A 20,118-nucleotide genomic window follows, 5' to 3' on the forward strand; every position below is an offset into this window, starting at 1 on the left:
TTAATGGACTCGCTCCATCCTCAATCCACTCCGATTGAACTGGAACAATGAAAACAATTTAATCTGCCGTAAATCACAGGAATACGTACGCATCGAAGCGTAAGATAGCAATAAGTCGATATCGGGACGCACTAAGTCACCCTTAGTTACGACCAAGATCCTCTTTTTGGGCCATAATTCGTGTGTGTATCCTGCCACGTAATTATGCCTTATCATGGCTAATGATCTGAATTAACAGCACCTCCATAAAGTGACTTACAGCTGACCCTGAACCGGATTAGGACGTAAGTGTTTAAAATCACCCAGCATATACGGGCCATTTGCTTAACACATTTGACTCACAAGTGATTGTGTAAATTAGCCCTCTATCGGTTGGATGATTAAACCAACCCTAAACTCAACCCCGCAGGTTATTCACAGATATTAGAAGCTCAATCAACTGGCGTACTACCTGTACCTGGTCCATTGAGTCAAGTTGAATGACTTGCTGATGAGTGATGAAAGATTCACGGTAAATTTGCATCGGCTGCATAATGACAAAGTCCTGGAACTTGTAGTCTTGAGATAGAAATATGCTTGACTTAGTCTGCTTCGGAATATCTTAGAGTGATTATCAAACTTTCTTAACTCCAGGGTCGAATTAAGGAAAATTAACTTGGCTTTCTCTGGCTTCTGATTAACGTAAGTATTAACTTGTTTTAGAGATGGGAAATGTAGTGTGTTAGTTAGGTAATACTTGAATTTATTTTTAAACTAAATTACTACTTATTCAATTTAATCCACTTTCCACATTTTATCGTATACTGATTGAAGGATTTAGTACCGAGTATTTTAATAAAAAATAAAATTCTTACATCAGTTAAACTTATATTGAAGAAATTTTATAACTAAGCTCGATAAAAATCATTTATTTAGCATCCACTCAAATAGACTTAAAATAAAAATTTGAATGTAAAACAGAAGTAAGTTTATATTGAATAAAATAACTGATATTATGTTGATACCGATACTAAAAATTATTATTACTGGAAAAATATATTTACAGCCCTTAATAAATATTTATTTTCCAACTTTTATCGCCTAAACCCACAACTTAATTCAATTAGTGTTTCCATAAAAAAGAAACTAAATAAATGATAAATGATAAAAGTTAGTACGCTTAAATAAAAAAAATTGATTATCTTCTAATATTAAAATAAAATTTTTTCTGTTCAATATTTCATAAAAAATTTTATTCCCAATTTACGAGTGGATAAAAAAAGAGAATTGAATATCCATTGGCATGAAATTAATAGTTTCATCAAATTCACGACAAGTTTATATAGGAATAAAAGAATTGTTTTATTTTTCCGCATTGAAAAAATTCAATAAAATTGTGTGTATAGACGGATGAATAGTAGCGAAGGTTAGAAAGTATATATACACAGAAACAGTGAAATTGACTTTTTTTTGGAGTCTTCTCGCTTCTATCCACACCCTACACAATCCAACCAAGCAATTTATATTCGCATCTTGATTACATGAATAACAATTCGGAACGTACATTTTCCGATATCACTCGCTTTGAATCCACCTGGGTGAATTGACAGTTTGAATAAAAACCGCGTTCTTATATCTACTTATTATTATTTTTTGAAACATTGATATTGACTTTGATAGCGGTTAAAATTAGTACGAATTTTTAACAACTCAATTATTATCGACAAATTTTAGATTTCTTGACAAAAAATTTTTCCTTAAAAAAAATAAGCTACCATAAATTTCCAAGAGATAAACGTCACATCAAATTTAAAGCACAGTACTTTTGTAGCAACGGATGTTAAAGAACAAACATATTGGTATATACAAAAGAGACATATATTGCATGCAAACGGAAAAGTTTTGGTAGTGGTTGTCGTGTCGCTTTAGCGATGTGTATCAACGACATGCAGACGTCTGACAACATTAGATCGACGTACAATGTAATGTAAAATCTACGACTTACAATTTGGTACACTCTCTCTATAATATGTCTCAAGTGAACTCTCAGCTTTAAATAATAGCGGATGCCCCACCACCAATTTGCAATGCACTACAAACTGGACATTCTCCAAATAGCAGCTATATTCGCCTTTTATCCATTTTCCCCTCTTTTTCAGCACTTCTCATCCTTCGTATATGTATATATCTACTATTCACCGTCTAATATACTCGAAAGCTTTCTTCGTGAAATATATATGCTCTTACGATCCTCTTGAGAGTCTTCTGTATGAAATCTCAAAGCTTGAGATCTTATCCCAACCAGGTAGAAACTCTTATCTCATCTTATCTACAATTTTTCTTGATCCTTATCTCTGCTGGAAACTTTTATAAGAATATCATTTTTTGTTGGAGTGGACCTAGATCTCAACAAGTTTTAAATATTCATATCAACGTTCGGATATCTTCGTAAATGCCTTAGAAGCGTGTAGTAAAAAAATCAGCTCCGTGAAAAATATGAAAAATAATTTTTAATATAGTTTTAAAAACTTCCTGAAAATCTGTAAATTAATCAAATGATTAGGTATAAAAATTGTAATTTTTACAATTAGATAAATCAAGATTCCACCAACCAAGTATTTGGAATGCCTTAATGGGGTTGTCCTACAGAAACATTTCTTTATTGGATACTATCAAAACAATACCACAAAAAAAAGAAATGTCACTAACGGCCAACCACCCGATTGGCATTTAATTCCTTAAAATTAAACTTAAATCTAAACCCTCCACCGTAAAATTTAATCACTAAAATTAAACCTTAAACTAACTTAAAAATAAAAAAAATTAATATAAAATTATATTAAACAATTTAAAACTAAACCTGAAAAGAGTTATGTTTGAGTTATGACATATAAACGAGTTATAAAAGAGTTATGACAGTGGTTCTTCCTGTTGCACAGAAATGTTTCAAACAACATTCGGAGGGGAAGAGGCCGGTCAAATTTTGAATAGTCCTCCGGGAAGTATTTTAACACAATTTTTCCAGGAGTTGGCGGCTTTTTTGTTATGTCAATTTTTTTTTTTTCAATTGACATAATCGAGTCCATGATTTTATTATTAAAAGCCTTGAGATTAAATTTCTCCATTTTGTTTATTTCACAATTATTATTTTAAATATTTTAAGAAAAATAAATTGATTATTTAATAACACGAAGTTAGAAAATACTTAAATTTCAATATTTATAATTAATTGTAAAAGAAGTAATTTGGCACAGACACGTAATTCACTCTATGACTGTTGAACTATTACTGACTATATCATACAGTCTATAGGCCTACAGAGCTTATACAGCGCTGCGCTGCTACGTCATAGACTATACAACTACCTTCTAAATTTACTATAGAAAATTCCCACGTGACTTCAACCAACCTAAAAATTACCTTAAGTTTTTTTAATTTATTGCAATTTACACACTAAAAAAGAATAATTAAAGAACTGTTAATAACTATTAACGACTAACTTTATTTTATATCTAATAAATAAATATAATTACATACATATAATTAACCGTCCCGCAAATTATGATAAGTATACTACGTGACACAAAATATAAAAGATATTAAGCTTTAATTTAATCTTTATAAAAATAAGTTTAACAGAAAAATCATTACCGGTATTTTATTGTTAGAAAATTATTTAATTTTTTTAATGATGCAATTATGATATATGACATCCTAAGCATCCAACGCTTGTTTCAGGTTTTGACGGGCAAGAAAAGTAATAAAGAAAGCATCTGCTAACAGCTTTAAAAACGCATTATGTTCTCGTCAATAGCAGTTCCATCCCTACACGTCAAGTTCAGCTGAAGTACTTACGGTAAGAGGAACTTGGGGAGCTTGTGAAAAAGGAAGTAAGATAAGACGAAAATTGTTAAATGCAAAAGCCAATTTCTCGTACGTTCAGCGAATAAAAACGACGCGTTGAAGGGTGATTTAGATGAGACTTCCAAAAATAAAAATAAAACTGCTGCCACAGATATCCTGGTTTTGAAAAGTCCTGTCAGTGATAAAGGCTTTCTGAATTTGCTATATTACCGACCCAAAGAGAATATACTATAAGCTTGTCGATAAATATAATTTCAGTGAAATTTTACAAAAAAAAAATTTTTTTTTGTTTATCACAAATAAATGATCAATGTGTCTCCTGCGCATAGAAAACCTGTTGCGAAAAAGTATTTTTAGATAAATTTATTTTTAACTCTTTGTAATATCTGTGAGGTTAAAAGATCGGAATTTGTGAGCTTGGTATAATAATAATAATAATAATAATAATAATAATAATAATAATAATAATAATAATAATAATAATAATAATAATAATAATAATAATAATAATAATGATTTCAAGCATTCTTGAACATTGACGCTGTAATTTTATACGAAAGTTCTTTATCAATCCGGCGAGTTATTTTAAATTGAAGCAGAATGACATTAAAAATTATAACGCTGTCACTAGTAATTAGTGTCGGACTATGTCTGGTCTGACTCTAGTTAAAATATGAGTCATAAAAAACCCCGATTACATTTTTCATCGGGTGTTACCTTTCAATTTACTAGACACTAATCATAAAATAGCAATTCTATGCACTTTTCTTTTAATATATATTTAGAGAAGATAAAGATGTCATTTTTTTTTATCATTGTAAAGTTGGGTTCGTTGGGCATCATAAATGAACTTAGGACGCCATTGCGGATAATCATTCTAGGGGATTAGAAAGGATTTTCCCAGGAAATTTAGTTATCAGATTATAAATTAATTGTAAAGTGGTCATTGTTGTTTAGAATACTTAGATAGTTTCAGGTATTGTTAAAATACTTTGCAAGACCTTAAAACTCGATCTCCATAAAATTTACAATTTATAGCCAAATGTCTTTAAAACATGAAAGTCTCTTTATACTTCTAAATTTTAACTCGTAAAATACTTTTAAGTAAGAAATAAGATTGTCTAAATCTTCTAAAGTGGATTTTCGTAAAACAAATTTATACTAACTAACACTTAATAAAATATCGAAGTTTCTTTTATATATGTTTTATATAAAAATAAAGATAAATGATACTATCGGATAAATCCTCTAAAATTGGAATAAATAAATTAATTTTTAATGATAGGTCTGATTGATGAAACTCTTATTTATAATTCAACGTATTGATTACAACAATATTTATCCATACAAAAACAAATATGTTAAATAAATACGTTGTCACGAACGAATTCATAATGGTCATTAGGAACGTGACGATTTGTCATCATGATTTTCACTTTATTTTTTTTAGCTGAAAGTCTATATTTATTTTTGAATTCAATTGTTGTGAGATATGAGTGTAGTTATTACTTTTGTATTTGTATTTGTACAACGGAGGTAAAAAATATTTTCTAGTACCATACGGTGAAAAAATTTACTGTTATGGATATATATACCTTTCACAAGTCACGGCAGTCACACAGTTTTCATAACTATTATTTAAGTAATTTTTGAAAAAAAAAAATTTTTTTTGACATTAAAAAAACATTTTTTTTTTTGCTTAATTATTCATGATTATTCTTTCTAAATCCATTTTTTATTTTCAGTTCATTTCATACTACTAAAAGCTCTTTTTTAAGCAACCGACCTAGAATTAATAAAATCCCAACTGTTAAAAAAAAAAAAAAAAAAAAAATGTAAAAGCTCAAACTGTTACGACGGAATTTAGCATTTTTTTAACTTACAAATCACAATGAACTCATGAATATTCGATATGAAAAATAAAACTAAATATAACATCATATACGAAAGCTTGAGTAAGAGAGAAGAGGATGGACCGTTTGGTGGCCTCGTCGGAAAAATAGTGAAAGAATAAATTTCCGTAGGGTTGACTGTTGGTGTCGAGGGGTTGGCGAATGATCGTATATCCTTATTTATTTTTTTTATCTAAGTTTCGTTCATTCGTAAAAATAAAAAATCGATTATTTTCTATAACACTCAATGCTATTGGCAAAAATCGCTGACGCGTTCCAGAAGATCCACTGAACAGGAAATTCTCTTCCAGGTAAATTAAAGTACAATCGAGCATGACAAAAAAATAAAAATTATAGTTTTTTTAAATTGCTTACACGTCAATGAAAGCGCTTCATTTGCTGTATCATTTTTATTTTATTTTTTTTTTGTTCCAGGACTGAGAAGTTCCAGAGACCTGGAGAGTACAAAAGAATAAACAAAAGGAGGAGATAGAAAAAAAAAGATAAAAAAGATTTAAAGAAACAGAAGAGAAGACCAAGACAGCCAGAACGTACTCGCGGGTCTTTCGTGGTGTTTTCAGCAGGAGGGGGCGGTGGAGGAGGAGGTGGCGGGTGCCGACGACGTGACTACGAACGTCGCAGTGCTGGCGGTCGGAGTGCTTCCGGTCTTGCCACCATCAGCTCCTCGGTCGCGGGGAGCGCGGGAGGTTGTGGCCCCGTGGTGGGGCTTCCCTCCTACAAAAAGCGCCAAGGTATGTTTTTTTTTTTTTTTTTTTAATCATTTGTTTTAATAAATTTATTTGGGTGTTAAGCATATTAATTATCCCTTCGAGCCCATTTTTAAGAATTAGCTCGCTCCCGAGGTCTAGAAACTATGTCAATAAATTAACGCCGGAAAACAAAGGAGCTATAAAACATGTTTTACTAAATCTGAACAGTGTTAATATTAAATTTTAAGTAACTGGGTTTTAGAATATCAGTCATACTTAAAAGGTTATAAGTTATGATTTAAAAAGGAAAATACATAAGTAAAGAACATAAATATTTTCGGTTAAGTCTAATCTTGTCCCAAGACCTTCCGGTATCTGTTAAAAAAATTTATCTGTTATTAAAGTATGCTGTTGAGAAAAAAAAATTAAAATTTTAAAAATATAATTAATTTTTTAACTTCAGGAATGCCTTGATGGGGCTGTCCAATAGAAACATTTCTTTATTGGATACTATCAAAGCAATACCACAAAAAAGAAATGTCACTAAACCACCTGGTTGGCATTTAATTCCTTAAAATTAAACTTAAATTTTTATACCCTCCACTGTAATACTAAATGACTAAAATTAAACCTTAAACTAACTTAAAAATAATTAAATTAAAAATAACCTAAAAATTAAAAAAATTAATATAAAATTATATTAAACACTTTAAAACTAAATCTGGAAAAAAAAAAACATGTTTATAAATTTATTACTTATCCCTCCGCTTCTTGGGAGCTGGCTGGATCACGTCGATCATCTGGAGGGTCCTCTTCCCCGGGGTGGGTTGATTCCTTGAGCGGAATTGCTCCAAAACTCCTCTGAGCCTGTCGTCCGTCGGGTCCGGAACAGGAGCTCTTTCTGGTAGACTTTTTCTTGTTCCTTGATCGTGGGTCCTGTTACTTTCCGCGTTCCCAAAGAACACTCCTCGGTTGACATTCCGAAATCTCTCAGGTTCCTCTGCGATGATCTCTTCTGGTACTCGCTCAGGCTCCTCCTGCCGTGGTACTTCCTCTGGTTCGGGTACAAATAGTACTCGAAGAGGAAGAGGCCGACTAAATTTTAAATAATCCTCCGGCAATTATTTTAATATTAGTTTCCCCGGAGTTGGCGGCTTCTTCTTCATGTCAATTTCTTGATCAATTGACATGATCAAATCCATGATTTTATTGTTCAATACTTTCACATTAATGTATTAATGTGAATTATTATTTCATAATAATATTAATGTTCTCCATTTTTGATAATATCACAATTAATTTTTACAATATTTAAAGAAAAATAAATTAATTATTTAATAACACGTGGTTAAAAAACACTTAAATTTTTATCTTTACAATTAATTGCGAAGAAAGTAATTTAGCACAGGCACGTTATTCACTCTATGACTGTTGAACTATTACTGACTATATCATACAGTCTATAGGCCTACAGAGCTTATACAGCGCTGCGCTGCTACGTCATAGACTATACAACTACCTTCTAAATTTACTATAGAAAGTTCCCACGTGACTTCAAACAACCTAAAAATTACCTTAAGTTTTTTTAATTTATTGCAATTTACACACTAAAAAACAATAATTAAGAAGCTTGAGGCATAAACTCTGTAATTTATCGCGTGAATACAAAGCAATTGTTACTTTTTAAGTCTATCTGTGTACTTGTAATTTACTTTTACAAAAACTAAAGTAAAGAACATTAACCAAACTTTTCTGAGTAATTACGAGTCACATAAAAACTACCCCGGGGATAAATTATTAACTACGGAATAAGAATAAAGAAAATTTTTTAGATAAAAATAACAATAAGTAAGATTAGGACGTCATAAATAATTAAAAAAGCCTCTTAGGACCTAAGAAAAGGGTTCTATAGTACAATACAGCCGGAAAAAAAATTTTTTTTTTTTTAAATTGTCTCAGGTATACTTTTAAACTCTTTATTTCTTCTATTTTGCATCAAAAAAAATTTTTAATGTCTATTTTTATGATCAAATAAAACAAATTCATTTTGAACAATTAACATTGAGAACATGTAGTCCAGTCTACTGTCGGTAATTCAGTCTGGACCAGTGACAATAAATGACAATTGAATATAGCGGAATAATTTAACCTATTTATTTATCATTTTTTTTTTTTTTTTTTTTTTTTTTTTTTTTTTTCAATGATTAAATTTAAAAATAAAAGAATCAATTTACGAAGGACTATTATTTACGTACTCCTGGCAAGTTTTATGATTTTTTATTCAATAATTCCGTCCCAGTTTGTTAAAAATTTAAATATTCACCTGTCCTACATGTTCTTAAACATTAATTTAATTACCGATTCACAGAAAATGAATTAAAATCCAAGAAATATTCTAGACATTCACGAGATTGGTAATCGAACAAAATAATTTAAATATTTCAATTGAATAGCTATTGATAAAATAATCGATATTCTCTTTTCAATAATATTCATTCGCTAAAATTAATGAACCGTCGGCGCGCACTGGAGACTCCATCTGTGTATTTTTCTCTTCATCTGAGATCTATTTACCATTATAACAAAACATTATTAAAATTCTATGCATTCATAAACTCTATTTAAAAAAAATTATAGAAGCTATTAAAATCCTTTTGACAAAACAAAAACAGAAGCAATAGAATAGATAATTATCAAATTAACTTACAACTTCAGGAAGTGCAGCAACATGGAACCGAGACCGTGGACGTGCCAGGGGAAATCGCGGAACCGGGGATGGAGCAACATTTTTCGGCGGCAATGTTCCCGGAAATTATCCCCCAGGATATCAGGCACCCGAGTACCATGAGGTCTTTAATATTCTCGGCAAGCGCAATCAAGCCGGGACACTAACGGGAATAGGACCACCACCGGGCATCGCTGAGACTGAGGATGACAACGAAGAAGAAAATGCACCGAAAAAACCACCACGGCCATTGTATAGAAGATTTTTTAACTACGTACGGCAAGCGTGGACTGGCGTCAAATTTGCTTTAGGTAATTATTATAATTTTATATATTTTCTTTCGTGTCTAAAAAAATTATTAATTTATTAAAAATAATTTGAAATGGATTTTATTAAAAATGAAGCTATAAGCCCTTTATTATTTTATTAATTCTATTTTTTCCGTACATTGATTGATTATTTTCATCATTTTAATTACGGCATAAATTTATGATGTAAATAATTTACTTTTTTAATGAATACATTAATTAAAGTATCCAACAATGCATTAAATTATCAACTGTTTAATTTCTCCAAACAATAGATTGATTAATTTCTTTCATTTTCGCTATTCTAGTCGGGGTATTTTCAAGCACATAGTTGTGTCTAGGTCAATGCCTCATTAAATTGATTTATTGCAAAAAGCTTATACGGCTTAGAATTTTGAAAAGTTGTAAAAGCAATTGTATCATGAACAATCCATTAAAAGTAGTCAATATACACAGTAATTTACATCTCATTGTTAAATATTTTATCGCATCAGTTATAAAATAATTTTAAAATTAACTACTTCAACTAAACGACAGTTTAATAACTTTTAAGTTTACGAGGCAACAGACAAATTTTATAAACGAAACAGTTAATATTCTTAAATTACCATTAAAACTTCATGACTTTGTGATTTTAGAGTTTATTTTTCCAATTACAGTTTGTGGTTTTATGAAAAAAATAAAAAGTAGTTCAACGCACTTAGTTATTCATGAAATGGTGTAGCAATACATTTTACTGAGCGAAGATTTAGCATAGAGTTGAGATAATATTTTTTTTTTTTTATGATTTTTGTTTTAAATGTAAATTCAAAAATTTAATATATATAATATGAAATGGATTTTATTATTTATATTATTTTACACAGTGACTGCAAGGTTGCTGGTTATTATTATTATTATTATTATTATTATTATTTTATTTTATTTTATTTTTTTTTCTCTATTGTAAAGGCATTTACAGCGCACTTAACTAATAATACAATAACTCAAAAGCTTTTTATAGCATTGTAACGCTAATGTAAAAGTAAATCAAGTGCCTAGTCATGTTAAGAGTTATTTACCGTCAGCGTGTTACACCACTCATTTCTCCACCCGTAAAATATACACAGGGGTTGCATGTCAGTCAGTTCATTTTTTTCCACAGCAACCCGATAACATTTAACATGTTTGTCATTCTATTATAGATAGTATCTACTTCTTCGGTATTGCCGTAACTATACACCTCACTTTTTATTTTTATCACAATCATGATTACTTATTCAGTGTTTTTTATTGCTCATCCTTCATTACACTGACATTAAACGAACTAGTTCAAATACCAACGTCGCATTACCATTTTTGGCGAGGAAAATAATTAGCATCGCAAACGTTAAATCATTACGACAGTTGATTTGAATGTTAATGCCAATTAATGTACTTTACATAACAAATGTACTTTAATTATTAAGCTTGTTATGTTTAATATACAAACACTTTTTATTTTATATAATTTTAATAAAAATTATGAAAATTTAAATTCAGATTCTGAATACGAGGAAGAACAAATACCACGCTATAGACCAGATTCGTTAGCAAGTCTCTGCAGGGCAACTAGATTTACTGAAGCGGAATTGAAAAGGATATACCGTGGCTTTAAAGCAGTGTGTCCTACAGGCGTGGTCAGAGAGGACACTTTCAAATGTATTTACTCACAGTTTTTTCCTCAAGGTGGTGAGTATTATTTTAGCGAATATATTTATATAGAATTTTAACTTAATGAGATGAAAAGAAAAACGAGTAAATTAAGATTCTTAAATAAATTTTCTCAGGAATTTTTATTAATTAAAAAAAAAATTTATTGTGATTTGAAATTTTTGAGTGATTTTCAACGAAAGAAAAAAATCAAATTGTAGCTCCAAGTGTCTAGTTTTCAAATATGACCATGAAAATTTTTTATCATGTTCGGGTCTGGAGAAATCCTAAGAAAACTAAAAAAAAAAAATTTTCCAAATTTTTTCTCGTCTTAAAAAAAATCTACGGGCTTCAAAAAAATTTTTTTCCATTGTTTCGCTGAAAAATTTTTTTAGAAAATTTAATGCCCTTCAATTTGACGTAATCAAAAAGCCTGTACGATAATTTGCCGCGGAGTTATCGTCAGTCAAAGCAAAATAGTACTTTTTCACTTTGACAATCAATAACTCTGGAAATAATGATCGTATAGAAAATCGAAGGACGGTTTTGAAAACTACACGATATTCTCTATAAGATACTGTGAATAGCTTTTGTCAAAAAAATTTTTTTTGAATTGAAAACTTTAACTGAAAAAACGACAAAAATTTAAATAATAATATTAAATAATTTATTTATTATTTTTATAAATAAAATCTTGTAAAATTTAACAATTACTCGTCAATTAAGTATCAAAGTATCAAACTCAACAACAATCGGCTGAATAAAGCTGAAGCTTACTTTAGAACAAAGCCGCAAGCGACTATTAACAAATGTGTAAATTGCAAATGCTTAGAATCAACTGGTACAAACAACTGTATTTATTCTTTTAGGTGAAACGTATAGAACAAGCATGCTTGTTTCCGGCCTCTGTAGATAAAGTCTACTGTTTATCCCAACTCTCACTTTGTTATTTGTCTGTTAACAACACCAGCGTACTTATTTTGCTCTCACTAGTGACAGCTCTAACAGTACAATATAGTTTGATAATAATTAACACAGAATAGGGTTGATAGCAACAGATATTGCTTCAATTCAATTGTACAATGCAACCGCAGTTTACGCTAGAGTTAATAATTCTCACATTATTACCCTCAAATTAATGCGTCCGAAAAATTATTGATACACTGAAAGAACAACCTTTCAGTCACTTAATAATAATTTTTTTTGTTTAATACGATAAATATTCAAAAATTTAGACCACAAAAAATTAAAAATTAAAAACATTTAAACAATTTTATTTTTAAAAAGTCAATTTCTGATCATCTGCAATTCATGCTTTTTATTTTTCTGTTCCAGCAAATACCAGTCAGTACGCTCACTACGTTTTTAATACATTAGACCAAGATCACAGTGGATTATTGAGTTTCGAGGTAAATCGAGGAATAATTTTACTAAATAACCCGTCTATCAATTTTTCCCTCCAATGCATCGTTATTCGAAATCGAGGGTATTCTTTTGAACTTTCTGTCATTCAATAATGACCTTTTCGACATTGACATCGCCTGAGGAAGAATTTGGTCTTTTACCGTTGAGATTAAAGAAAAATATAGTATAGCTGGGAAATAAGAGAGAGAGAGAGAGAGAGAAAACAGATCAAATTGACTTGCATTGATGCAGTCATGCAAGCAACTGATGTTTATTTAAGAAGTTTATAATTCATAATTTATTGTTTTTATATACTTAAGAATAACATACATATTAATGAAAGTTTTCTAATGTGGAAAAATAATTTTTAGAAAAATATGATTTACATTTTTTTTTTTTTTTTTTTTTCAATATATATTTTCTTAAGGAGATCCAATTTGAAATAAAATTTTTTTATAAGTAATAATTTATATTAAACGCATGACCTTATATGTTCAATATTCAAAGAACACTAATGGTCATAAATTCATAAACTAAAATTACGCAGTGCCCTCCTCTAATTACTAATTTCTACGACTGGAAAATTAAAAGCAATATTGCATAGAACAGCCAACAATAATCCACCGAGCAAGAATAGAAGCTGGTTAACATCCAGCAGAAATGGATCTCCCTAACTGTTCTCTATGCAAAGCGATCCATTCATTGCTTGGAAAATTCAGTATCTGCGAACACTCCAATCACCCCAGAACATCACTATCATGTTTGCTCTGCAGCTCATCATTTAGATAGAACACTGCAGCAACTGGCCGTAGATATAGTAGAGGATCGATTAGACTTGGATTCAAGCACAATATTCTAGTCCTAGTTTATGCGCCTACTAACAACCTGGAACCCGGATCCTGGATCATACCCAAAGCAAAACAAACTAGTGAGTTGACAGCGTGAGATTCGGGCTAAAAGTTATAAGAGCGTTTTCGTGTTTATTCATTCTAGAATAATGAGATGACACGAGTTTCCACCTTTCTACCCAAGCTCTATTAATCCTCAAGCTTTTCTGTTTTATTTTTTTTTTTTACCTTTTTAGAGTATTTTATCGTGATCGTTTTTATTTTAACAATATTATCCATAAAACGTAGAGCGATACCTACGTACAAGCTCACTATTCGGAATAAAAGTTGGATTGCGTTTTAATACGTATAAGGGTGGCTTTAAAAGGAAGTCGTAGAATGGCAGAAAGGACAACAACGCTAGCTTTCGTGAATTTGTTGTATAAATTTCACTCGTACCACTAACCTAGGTATATATATATATATATATATATATATATATATATATATATATATATATATATATATATATATATATATAGCACCCGACAACGCTTACTCTTATTTACATCCTACAACCTAAAGTTTTTCGCGTCCGCCATACCAATCCTTAACCTTTTCCCATTCTAGCGTATTTTTTTTCTCTAAAACATGCTTCCTATTTCTCTTCGATGTAAATATACAGACACTTATGGGCTTATAAACTTCATAACAAACGAAAACTAAGTAGCTTTAAATTTAATTGCTGTTGAATTCACTCCAAAATTTGACTTTTAAGTTTTGAATTGTTTGTCTTGGGTTTTCGTTTAACCACATTGGTTTGTGGTTGCTTTATCGCTTTTCCTCGTTGGGTACAAAGCATAAATTATTTTCCCATTATCCTTAATAACACTAATTGAAATCGTTTTTTTATGAATTGTGTGCATCAAGTTCAAAAAAAGTTAAAAATAAAAAAAAAAAATCGATTACAATTTTTCAACAAAAATTTTTCAACAAATGGCTAAAAAATTCCAATTACAAAAAACGAAAATTTATTTCGTGATTTCCACCCAATTTATCGACACGGCGTATCACTTACATTTTTCACTGTGATTCCTATCTACATACCAAGTTTTATTAAATCAGTTGAGCTTTGTATTCAGCTATAAGAGAATACAGAAACGGACAGACAGACAGATACAAGCAAACAGAGGAAAATTAAAAAATAGAAATTTTGAATCAATACAATTGATACTGAATTATAAATTGTAAACTTATATTGAATATGATTATAATATTAATTAGCTTTTAAAATTAACAACTAAATTAACTAGTAACACGTACTCCAGTGAAGTAGTAGAATCAAATAATATAGCTCTTCTTTACTGATCAATAAATTCCATAGATTGTTTTCATAAATGTACCTTTACGTAGCATGCCAATATAACTTCGTAATTAAGTTCATAATTCAATACAAGAATATGGGACAACTTTGAATTACTTTGAATGGATAGCAGTAATTAAAACTTTAAATCTGACAAATAATTTAATGTTTTTGGAATTTTCTATCATTTTCAAACTTTCATAGCTTTAAAATTAAATTTCTTAAGCTTCAATTTATCCCCTAACTATGCAAAGTATCAAAATTTTAAAAAGTGTTACTTCAACGCCGTTGATCAAAGCACAATTTTACCACAGTGCAATCATTTTTTTATTTTTTTGTAATTTTACATTTTCTGACCACTCTAGCAGCTAGCTAGATCCTGCATACAAAGAACCATATAATCATGAGCGTAAAAATACATCATAAAAAGGAACTCGTAAAATATTCAGCGACTTTTCTTCCAGCCATTTTAAAGTAGCTCATTGATATTTATTATTATAACTACAATTATTCTTATTACTAAAGCTGACAGGTACATCTGTCCTGAGATTTTGACATTACCGCTAATTTATCGCATTAAAAGCTCCAAAAAACAAGAAATCTAATCCCGTTTTATGTATCAAATTTTTACGTCACTATGCTCTGAATTAATGCACTGAATAAGTGATAAAATCTTTTCAAGTGCATTAATAATGAAAACTACTGACATTTTCCGTCTGAATTATTAATTCTTGTTATTATTATTAAAACTTTTCTTTTCACAGGACTTTGTTACGGGCTTGAGCATACTATCACGTGGATCAATAGACGAAAAGCTTCGCTGGACATTTTCGCTTTATGACATAAATGGAGATGGCTGTATCACACGAGATGAAATGACGGATATCGTGACTGCGGTTTATGAACTGATGGGAAAATTTTCTGATCCCAATATGGATACTGACGGCGTGAGAGAGCGAGTCGATAGAATATTTCAGGTATTATTTTTATTGAGATATCTAAATTAAAAACGATAAAAAAACGACTTTTTTTTTTTTTTTTATTTGTGGGATAAAAAGCCACATTTTGATCCTGGATTACAAAGTTGATATCCACAATTGGATGATTTCGCGACTATGTAGTAATAAAAAATATTGATAGAATTATTTTATAAAGTCAAAAATTTTGCGTTTTTAGATCAAAAAAATTTTTTTTTGATCTAATAACATGATAAAAAATTTTCATGGTCATATCTGAAATCTAGATCAAAAGTTTCATTAAAACTTTATAAAATATAGTTTGAAATCAGAGTATCTGATAGTTACTCATGCATTACATGAACAAGAATAAAATTTCCCTGAGGACGGATGGTGAATCGAATCTCTTCGGGCTTGTACATATGTTAGTAGTCGGTTGCATGACAGCATCTTCGTCAAAATACATATAAACATACACATTCTGAAGTGCCTTAGTGTACTTCTGGGAAGTGGAGAAGTGAGAGTTGAGGGAAACGATGACTTAGACGATACAGCAAAGGCTGACTATTCATCCTCGTTTTCACTGAATCGTTTGAGGATTCTCACTGCTTTTATTAAATATATGCATATGCATATATCAGTGCGTAAAATAAGCTCTTTACATCAATTAACATAACGTTTTAATTAAGGAAATGTTAATTAATGGTATCCATTGATAAATTTCTTCATTTAACGTTTCTATCAAAGTATGCAAAGACCGCTTGATTATACATGTCTCTTGAATTTTAATTAGACAACTTTTATAATTGGTATTTGTATTAATGATCTTAAATTCGTTTATGTTTATGCATAATAGATTTTTTTTTTTTTTTTTTTTTTTTTTTTTCAAATAAATGCACTCAAAGATGATTTAAAATTAAAATTACTCTGCAAAATTATTTATCAGCCTTTTATTAGATAAAATTAATTTCATATATAATCTAATATTTTTTATTTAACATTGATGGCGAAAGCACCTCCTTAATAACGTCCAATAGATTATCGTCGGAAAGGTTTATTATTAATTAAAGAATTTTTCCCTCCATTAAGGTGAAATCAAGCTTTATAACAAGTTTAATATTGGATCGTAAATGTGACGTATTAATTCGCAAATAAATCATCAGAAGCAGTTTAATAATTAACGGACGATAAACTTGCTAAGTTGCTCGATGAAACGAAAGTTTTAATAGACTCATGATGATAGCCTTTTATACTTTGTCTACTCTTTTTGTTTCTCTAGAACTCTTTTAGTAGCCAGATTGAAGGATCGATTTAAGTATAACAAATTCATTGGAATGCTATAAGATGGTATTAAAATTTATAATGTTAAAAAGTGTAGCATTGAGAAAAACAATTCAAATTTTTAAAATATAATTAATTTGTAAACTCCAGGAATGCCTTAATGGGATTGTCCAATAGAAATATTTCTTTATTATAACAAGCGCTTATTTTTAATGTTTTAGAAAATGGACGGCAACAAAGATGGCGTGGTGACACTAACTGAATTTTTGGACGCGTGTCGTGCTGACCCTGAAATATCAGCATCGATGGCTGCCCTGGATACGGCTTTCTGACACGAGGCGAGTTTTCGCTACCCTTATTGGACTTGAAAATTGAAGCTGCTAAATTGACTCGCAGCTGAATTCCGACAGGAATCAAGACTAACTTCTTTGTCCTAATATCTGGTGTTAGTTGGGAAAAGTATAACCGCTCAATTGTCACACACAGTAATCACTAGAGAGTTAAATATACAATTATTAACCAAAAAAACTTATTGTTTTATTTTGAAGATCAAGAAAAAAATTAGCTAGTTATGGTCAAAGAATTATATACTCTAGATGGCTCGTGACAACGATAATGTTACGTCAATATTTTTCGTTCGATTAAACTCGGTCCAAAATAATGAAATTACAACTGAAACAAATATCTCCGATAGAAGATCATAAATATTGCTCATAAATATTGAATTATGTATGAGCCAGATAATTTCCGATCGGTCATATATTTGTTTAGTAAATAAGTATGTCGACAAATATTTATTTTTGTGACAGATACATTGATGATGTAATGTTAATGATAAGTATCCATATTTACAGTATATTTAATGAATAATGAATATTAATAATTAATTATATTTCGCGCTGCTGAAAAATTCTCTAAATATTTTACTACCAATCAACTTCTTTTTTTTTTTTTTTTTTTTTTTTTTTTTTGGAAAGTAATTCTTGCATTGAGTTCGAATTATTTAATGCATTGGTATCGCGGCTCTTTGGGTCAGCTATTAAAGGAACTGTGAATTGTTTCGTACTGGCAAATAGGAAATACTCATGGTTATTTTTATTTTATTATATTCATCGGTGAATAAATAATAAAGACGTTTATTTCTGATGTTGGAAAAAAATTTTTGTTAAAATCTAATTTCAAATTAGTTAAAAAAAATTATTTATGTGATACTTGAAAATTTCAGCAGCGCAATAGTTGATAAATAAAAAATAAATATATAATATTAATAAGCCGAGATAAATAGAGATTTACATCGAATGTTATCTCATATCAATTTGATCACTACCACAAGTCTTTGAACAATACGTACTAACTACTCAACAATAAATAAAAATATAAAAAATATCGATTTTTTTTTTTTAGCAAAACAAATCTATAAGTAAATAAATTTAAAAAAATGTTGATGTAGTTAATTAAATTCTATATAGAACTCTATTTTTAGTTACGTTTTATGAAGTAGCTTAATTTTAGTTATCTATCGTCTTCGTCTTAAACTAAAATATATCTATGTACTTTTATCTATATATCTATGTCAATGGCTTCAAAACTTACGCTATCGAATTATAAATTTAAATACAAACAAAAATATATCCATATGTGTATGCTGAGAAGAAGAAATTATATATTTACCGTGGGTGGAAATAGTTATTTATGCGACGTGTGAAGGAATAGGCGTTGTGATCGTTGCGGTGTAAGCTTAAAGTTTATGTCGCGTTTACATGAAAATTATTGTGGACGCGGCAGAAATTTTTAAGCGAACTCCGTGAGATTACGATTGTAGCGTAAAAAAAAAAAAAAAAGAAATTGTTAATGAAGAATGAAATAGAACAAAAATAAAGAGCTTATGTAAATGGATCAAATATTTAGATCCTTACGTCCATCTTTTAAGATACTCAATGAACGTTGTGTTAGTATGTACCGCTCATTAATAACACTGGGATTTTTAACCAATAAAATGGAAGACAAATGGCTTAACGCGATTTAAATCCTCACTAGTTTTCTATCTAAGTTTTTAGAAGCTTTGTTTTAGTCACTCAAAAGATTCAATTTAAAAAAATTTAATCATTTAAAATGATAGAAAATTTTTTTAATTGTTTAATAGATTTTTTAATCATAATTAAGCTTAATTGAAACCTCAAATATTTTCAAAGAATCAAACTTAAATGAACCTTCAAACAATAAAAATTGAGTTAACTGAGGAAATTTTATAAGTACTAAAGGAAACATACGCTTAGGTATATTTTTTGCGATAAAAATAAATAAAAATATTAATTCGAATAGTTGAGTCTCAAATTTAATAAATAAATGATATTAGAATTATATTTAAATTGCTATTGAAAATACTTTCCCATGAAAATATACGCTTAAAAAAATGAAAAATAAAAAAAAAAAAAAAGTTGATTTGTAATTTTGAATATTTTTTTAACAAGCTAGATTGCGAGATTATTTTTAGCGAACTGACTAGAATAATAAGACTACCATCAGATAGCTAAATTATAAATGATGAGTCGAGAGTTCAATATATCGAAATAGTCTTTTTAAAAAATAAAGAATCAAACAGAATTTTTGGATTTTAATTAATGAGCAGTACTGTAAGATGGTCCAATATACAAATATTGTTAAAATGCAAACGTATATAAGTAAATAATGAATTAAAAAGATAAAATATATATTGAAAAAAAAAAATTAAAAAAGACATAATCGTTAGTCTGAATATCGACGATTTTATTAACATTGAAATCTTTCGAATTTTATCATTAGTAGGGTGGCGCAAAAAAATTGATTATTTTTTTTTTTTTTTTTTTTTTTTTAGTTATTTTAATTATTCTTTTCCTTTTTTGAAGAATGTCGGCAAAAATTAGTTTAATAAAAAATTTTTTAATTAATTTTTGACTATTTTAAAAATTCTTTTCATTTTTAGTCACTTTTAAAATTTTTTTTTTTGCTAAGATCATTTATTAAAAAATATATTTTTTAGAAGACTTCAAAAATGAAAATAATCAATTTTTTTGCACCACTCTAATCATTAAATTTTATATAACAAATAAAAAAAAAATAATAATTGTCGATTTCAGACGAAATTACAGTCAACTAAAC

General features: G+C 29.2%; 1 protein-coding gene across 1 annotated transcript; it reads left to right on the plus strand.

The window, feature by feature from the left end:
- Positions 1-1,910: 1,910 nt before the first annotated feature.
- Positions 1,911-18,389, plus strand: LOC141533858 (uncharacterized). The gene is made up of 8 exons (XM_074252950.1): positions 1,911-1,961; positions 3,794-3,869; positions 6,248-6,487; positions 9,161-9,481; positions 11,000-11,188; positions 12,485-12,558; positions 15,508-15,720; positions 17,202-18,389. The coding sequence occupies exons 1-8, from the start codon at positions 1,911-1,913 to the stop codon at positions 17,310-17,312; spliced, it is 1,275 nt and encodes a 424-aa protein (XP_074109051.1). The 3' UTR covers positions 17,313-18,389.
- The last annotated feature ends 1,729 nt before the right edge of the window (positions 18,390-20,118 follow it).

This window comes from Cotesia typhae, unplaced genomic scaffold (assembly GCF_013202065.1).
Source record: "Cotesia typhae breed Kobodo isofemale line unplaced genomic scaffold, CoteBio_Ctyphae scaffold_121, whole genome shotgun sequence".
Taxonomy (NCBI): Eukaryota; Metazoa; Arthropoda; class Insecta; order Hymenoptera; family Braconidae; genus Cotesia; species Cotesia typhae.

Coding starts and splice junctions, on each gene's coding strand:
- LOC141533858 (XM_074252950.1), top strand. CDS start 1,911: ATGTGTATCAACGACATGCAGACGTCTGACAACATTAGATCGACGTAC. Junction 3,870..6,247: donor GGGAGCTTGTGAAAAAGGAA/GTAAGATAAGAC, acceptor AAGATAAAAAAG/ATTTAAAGAAACAGAAGAGA. Junction 6,488..9,160: donor CTCCTACAAAAAGCGCCAAG/GTATGTTTTTTT, acceptor TTACAACTTCAG/GAAGTGCAGCAACATGGAAC.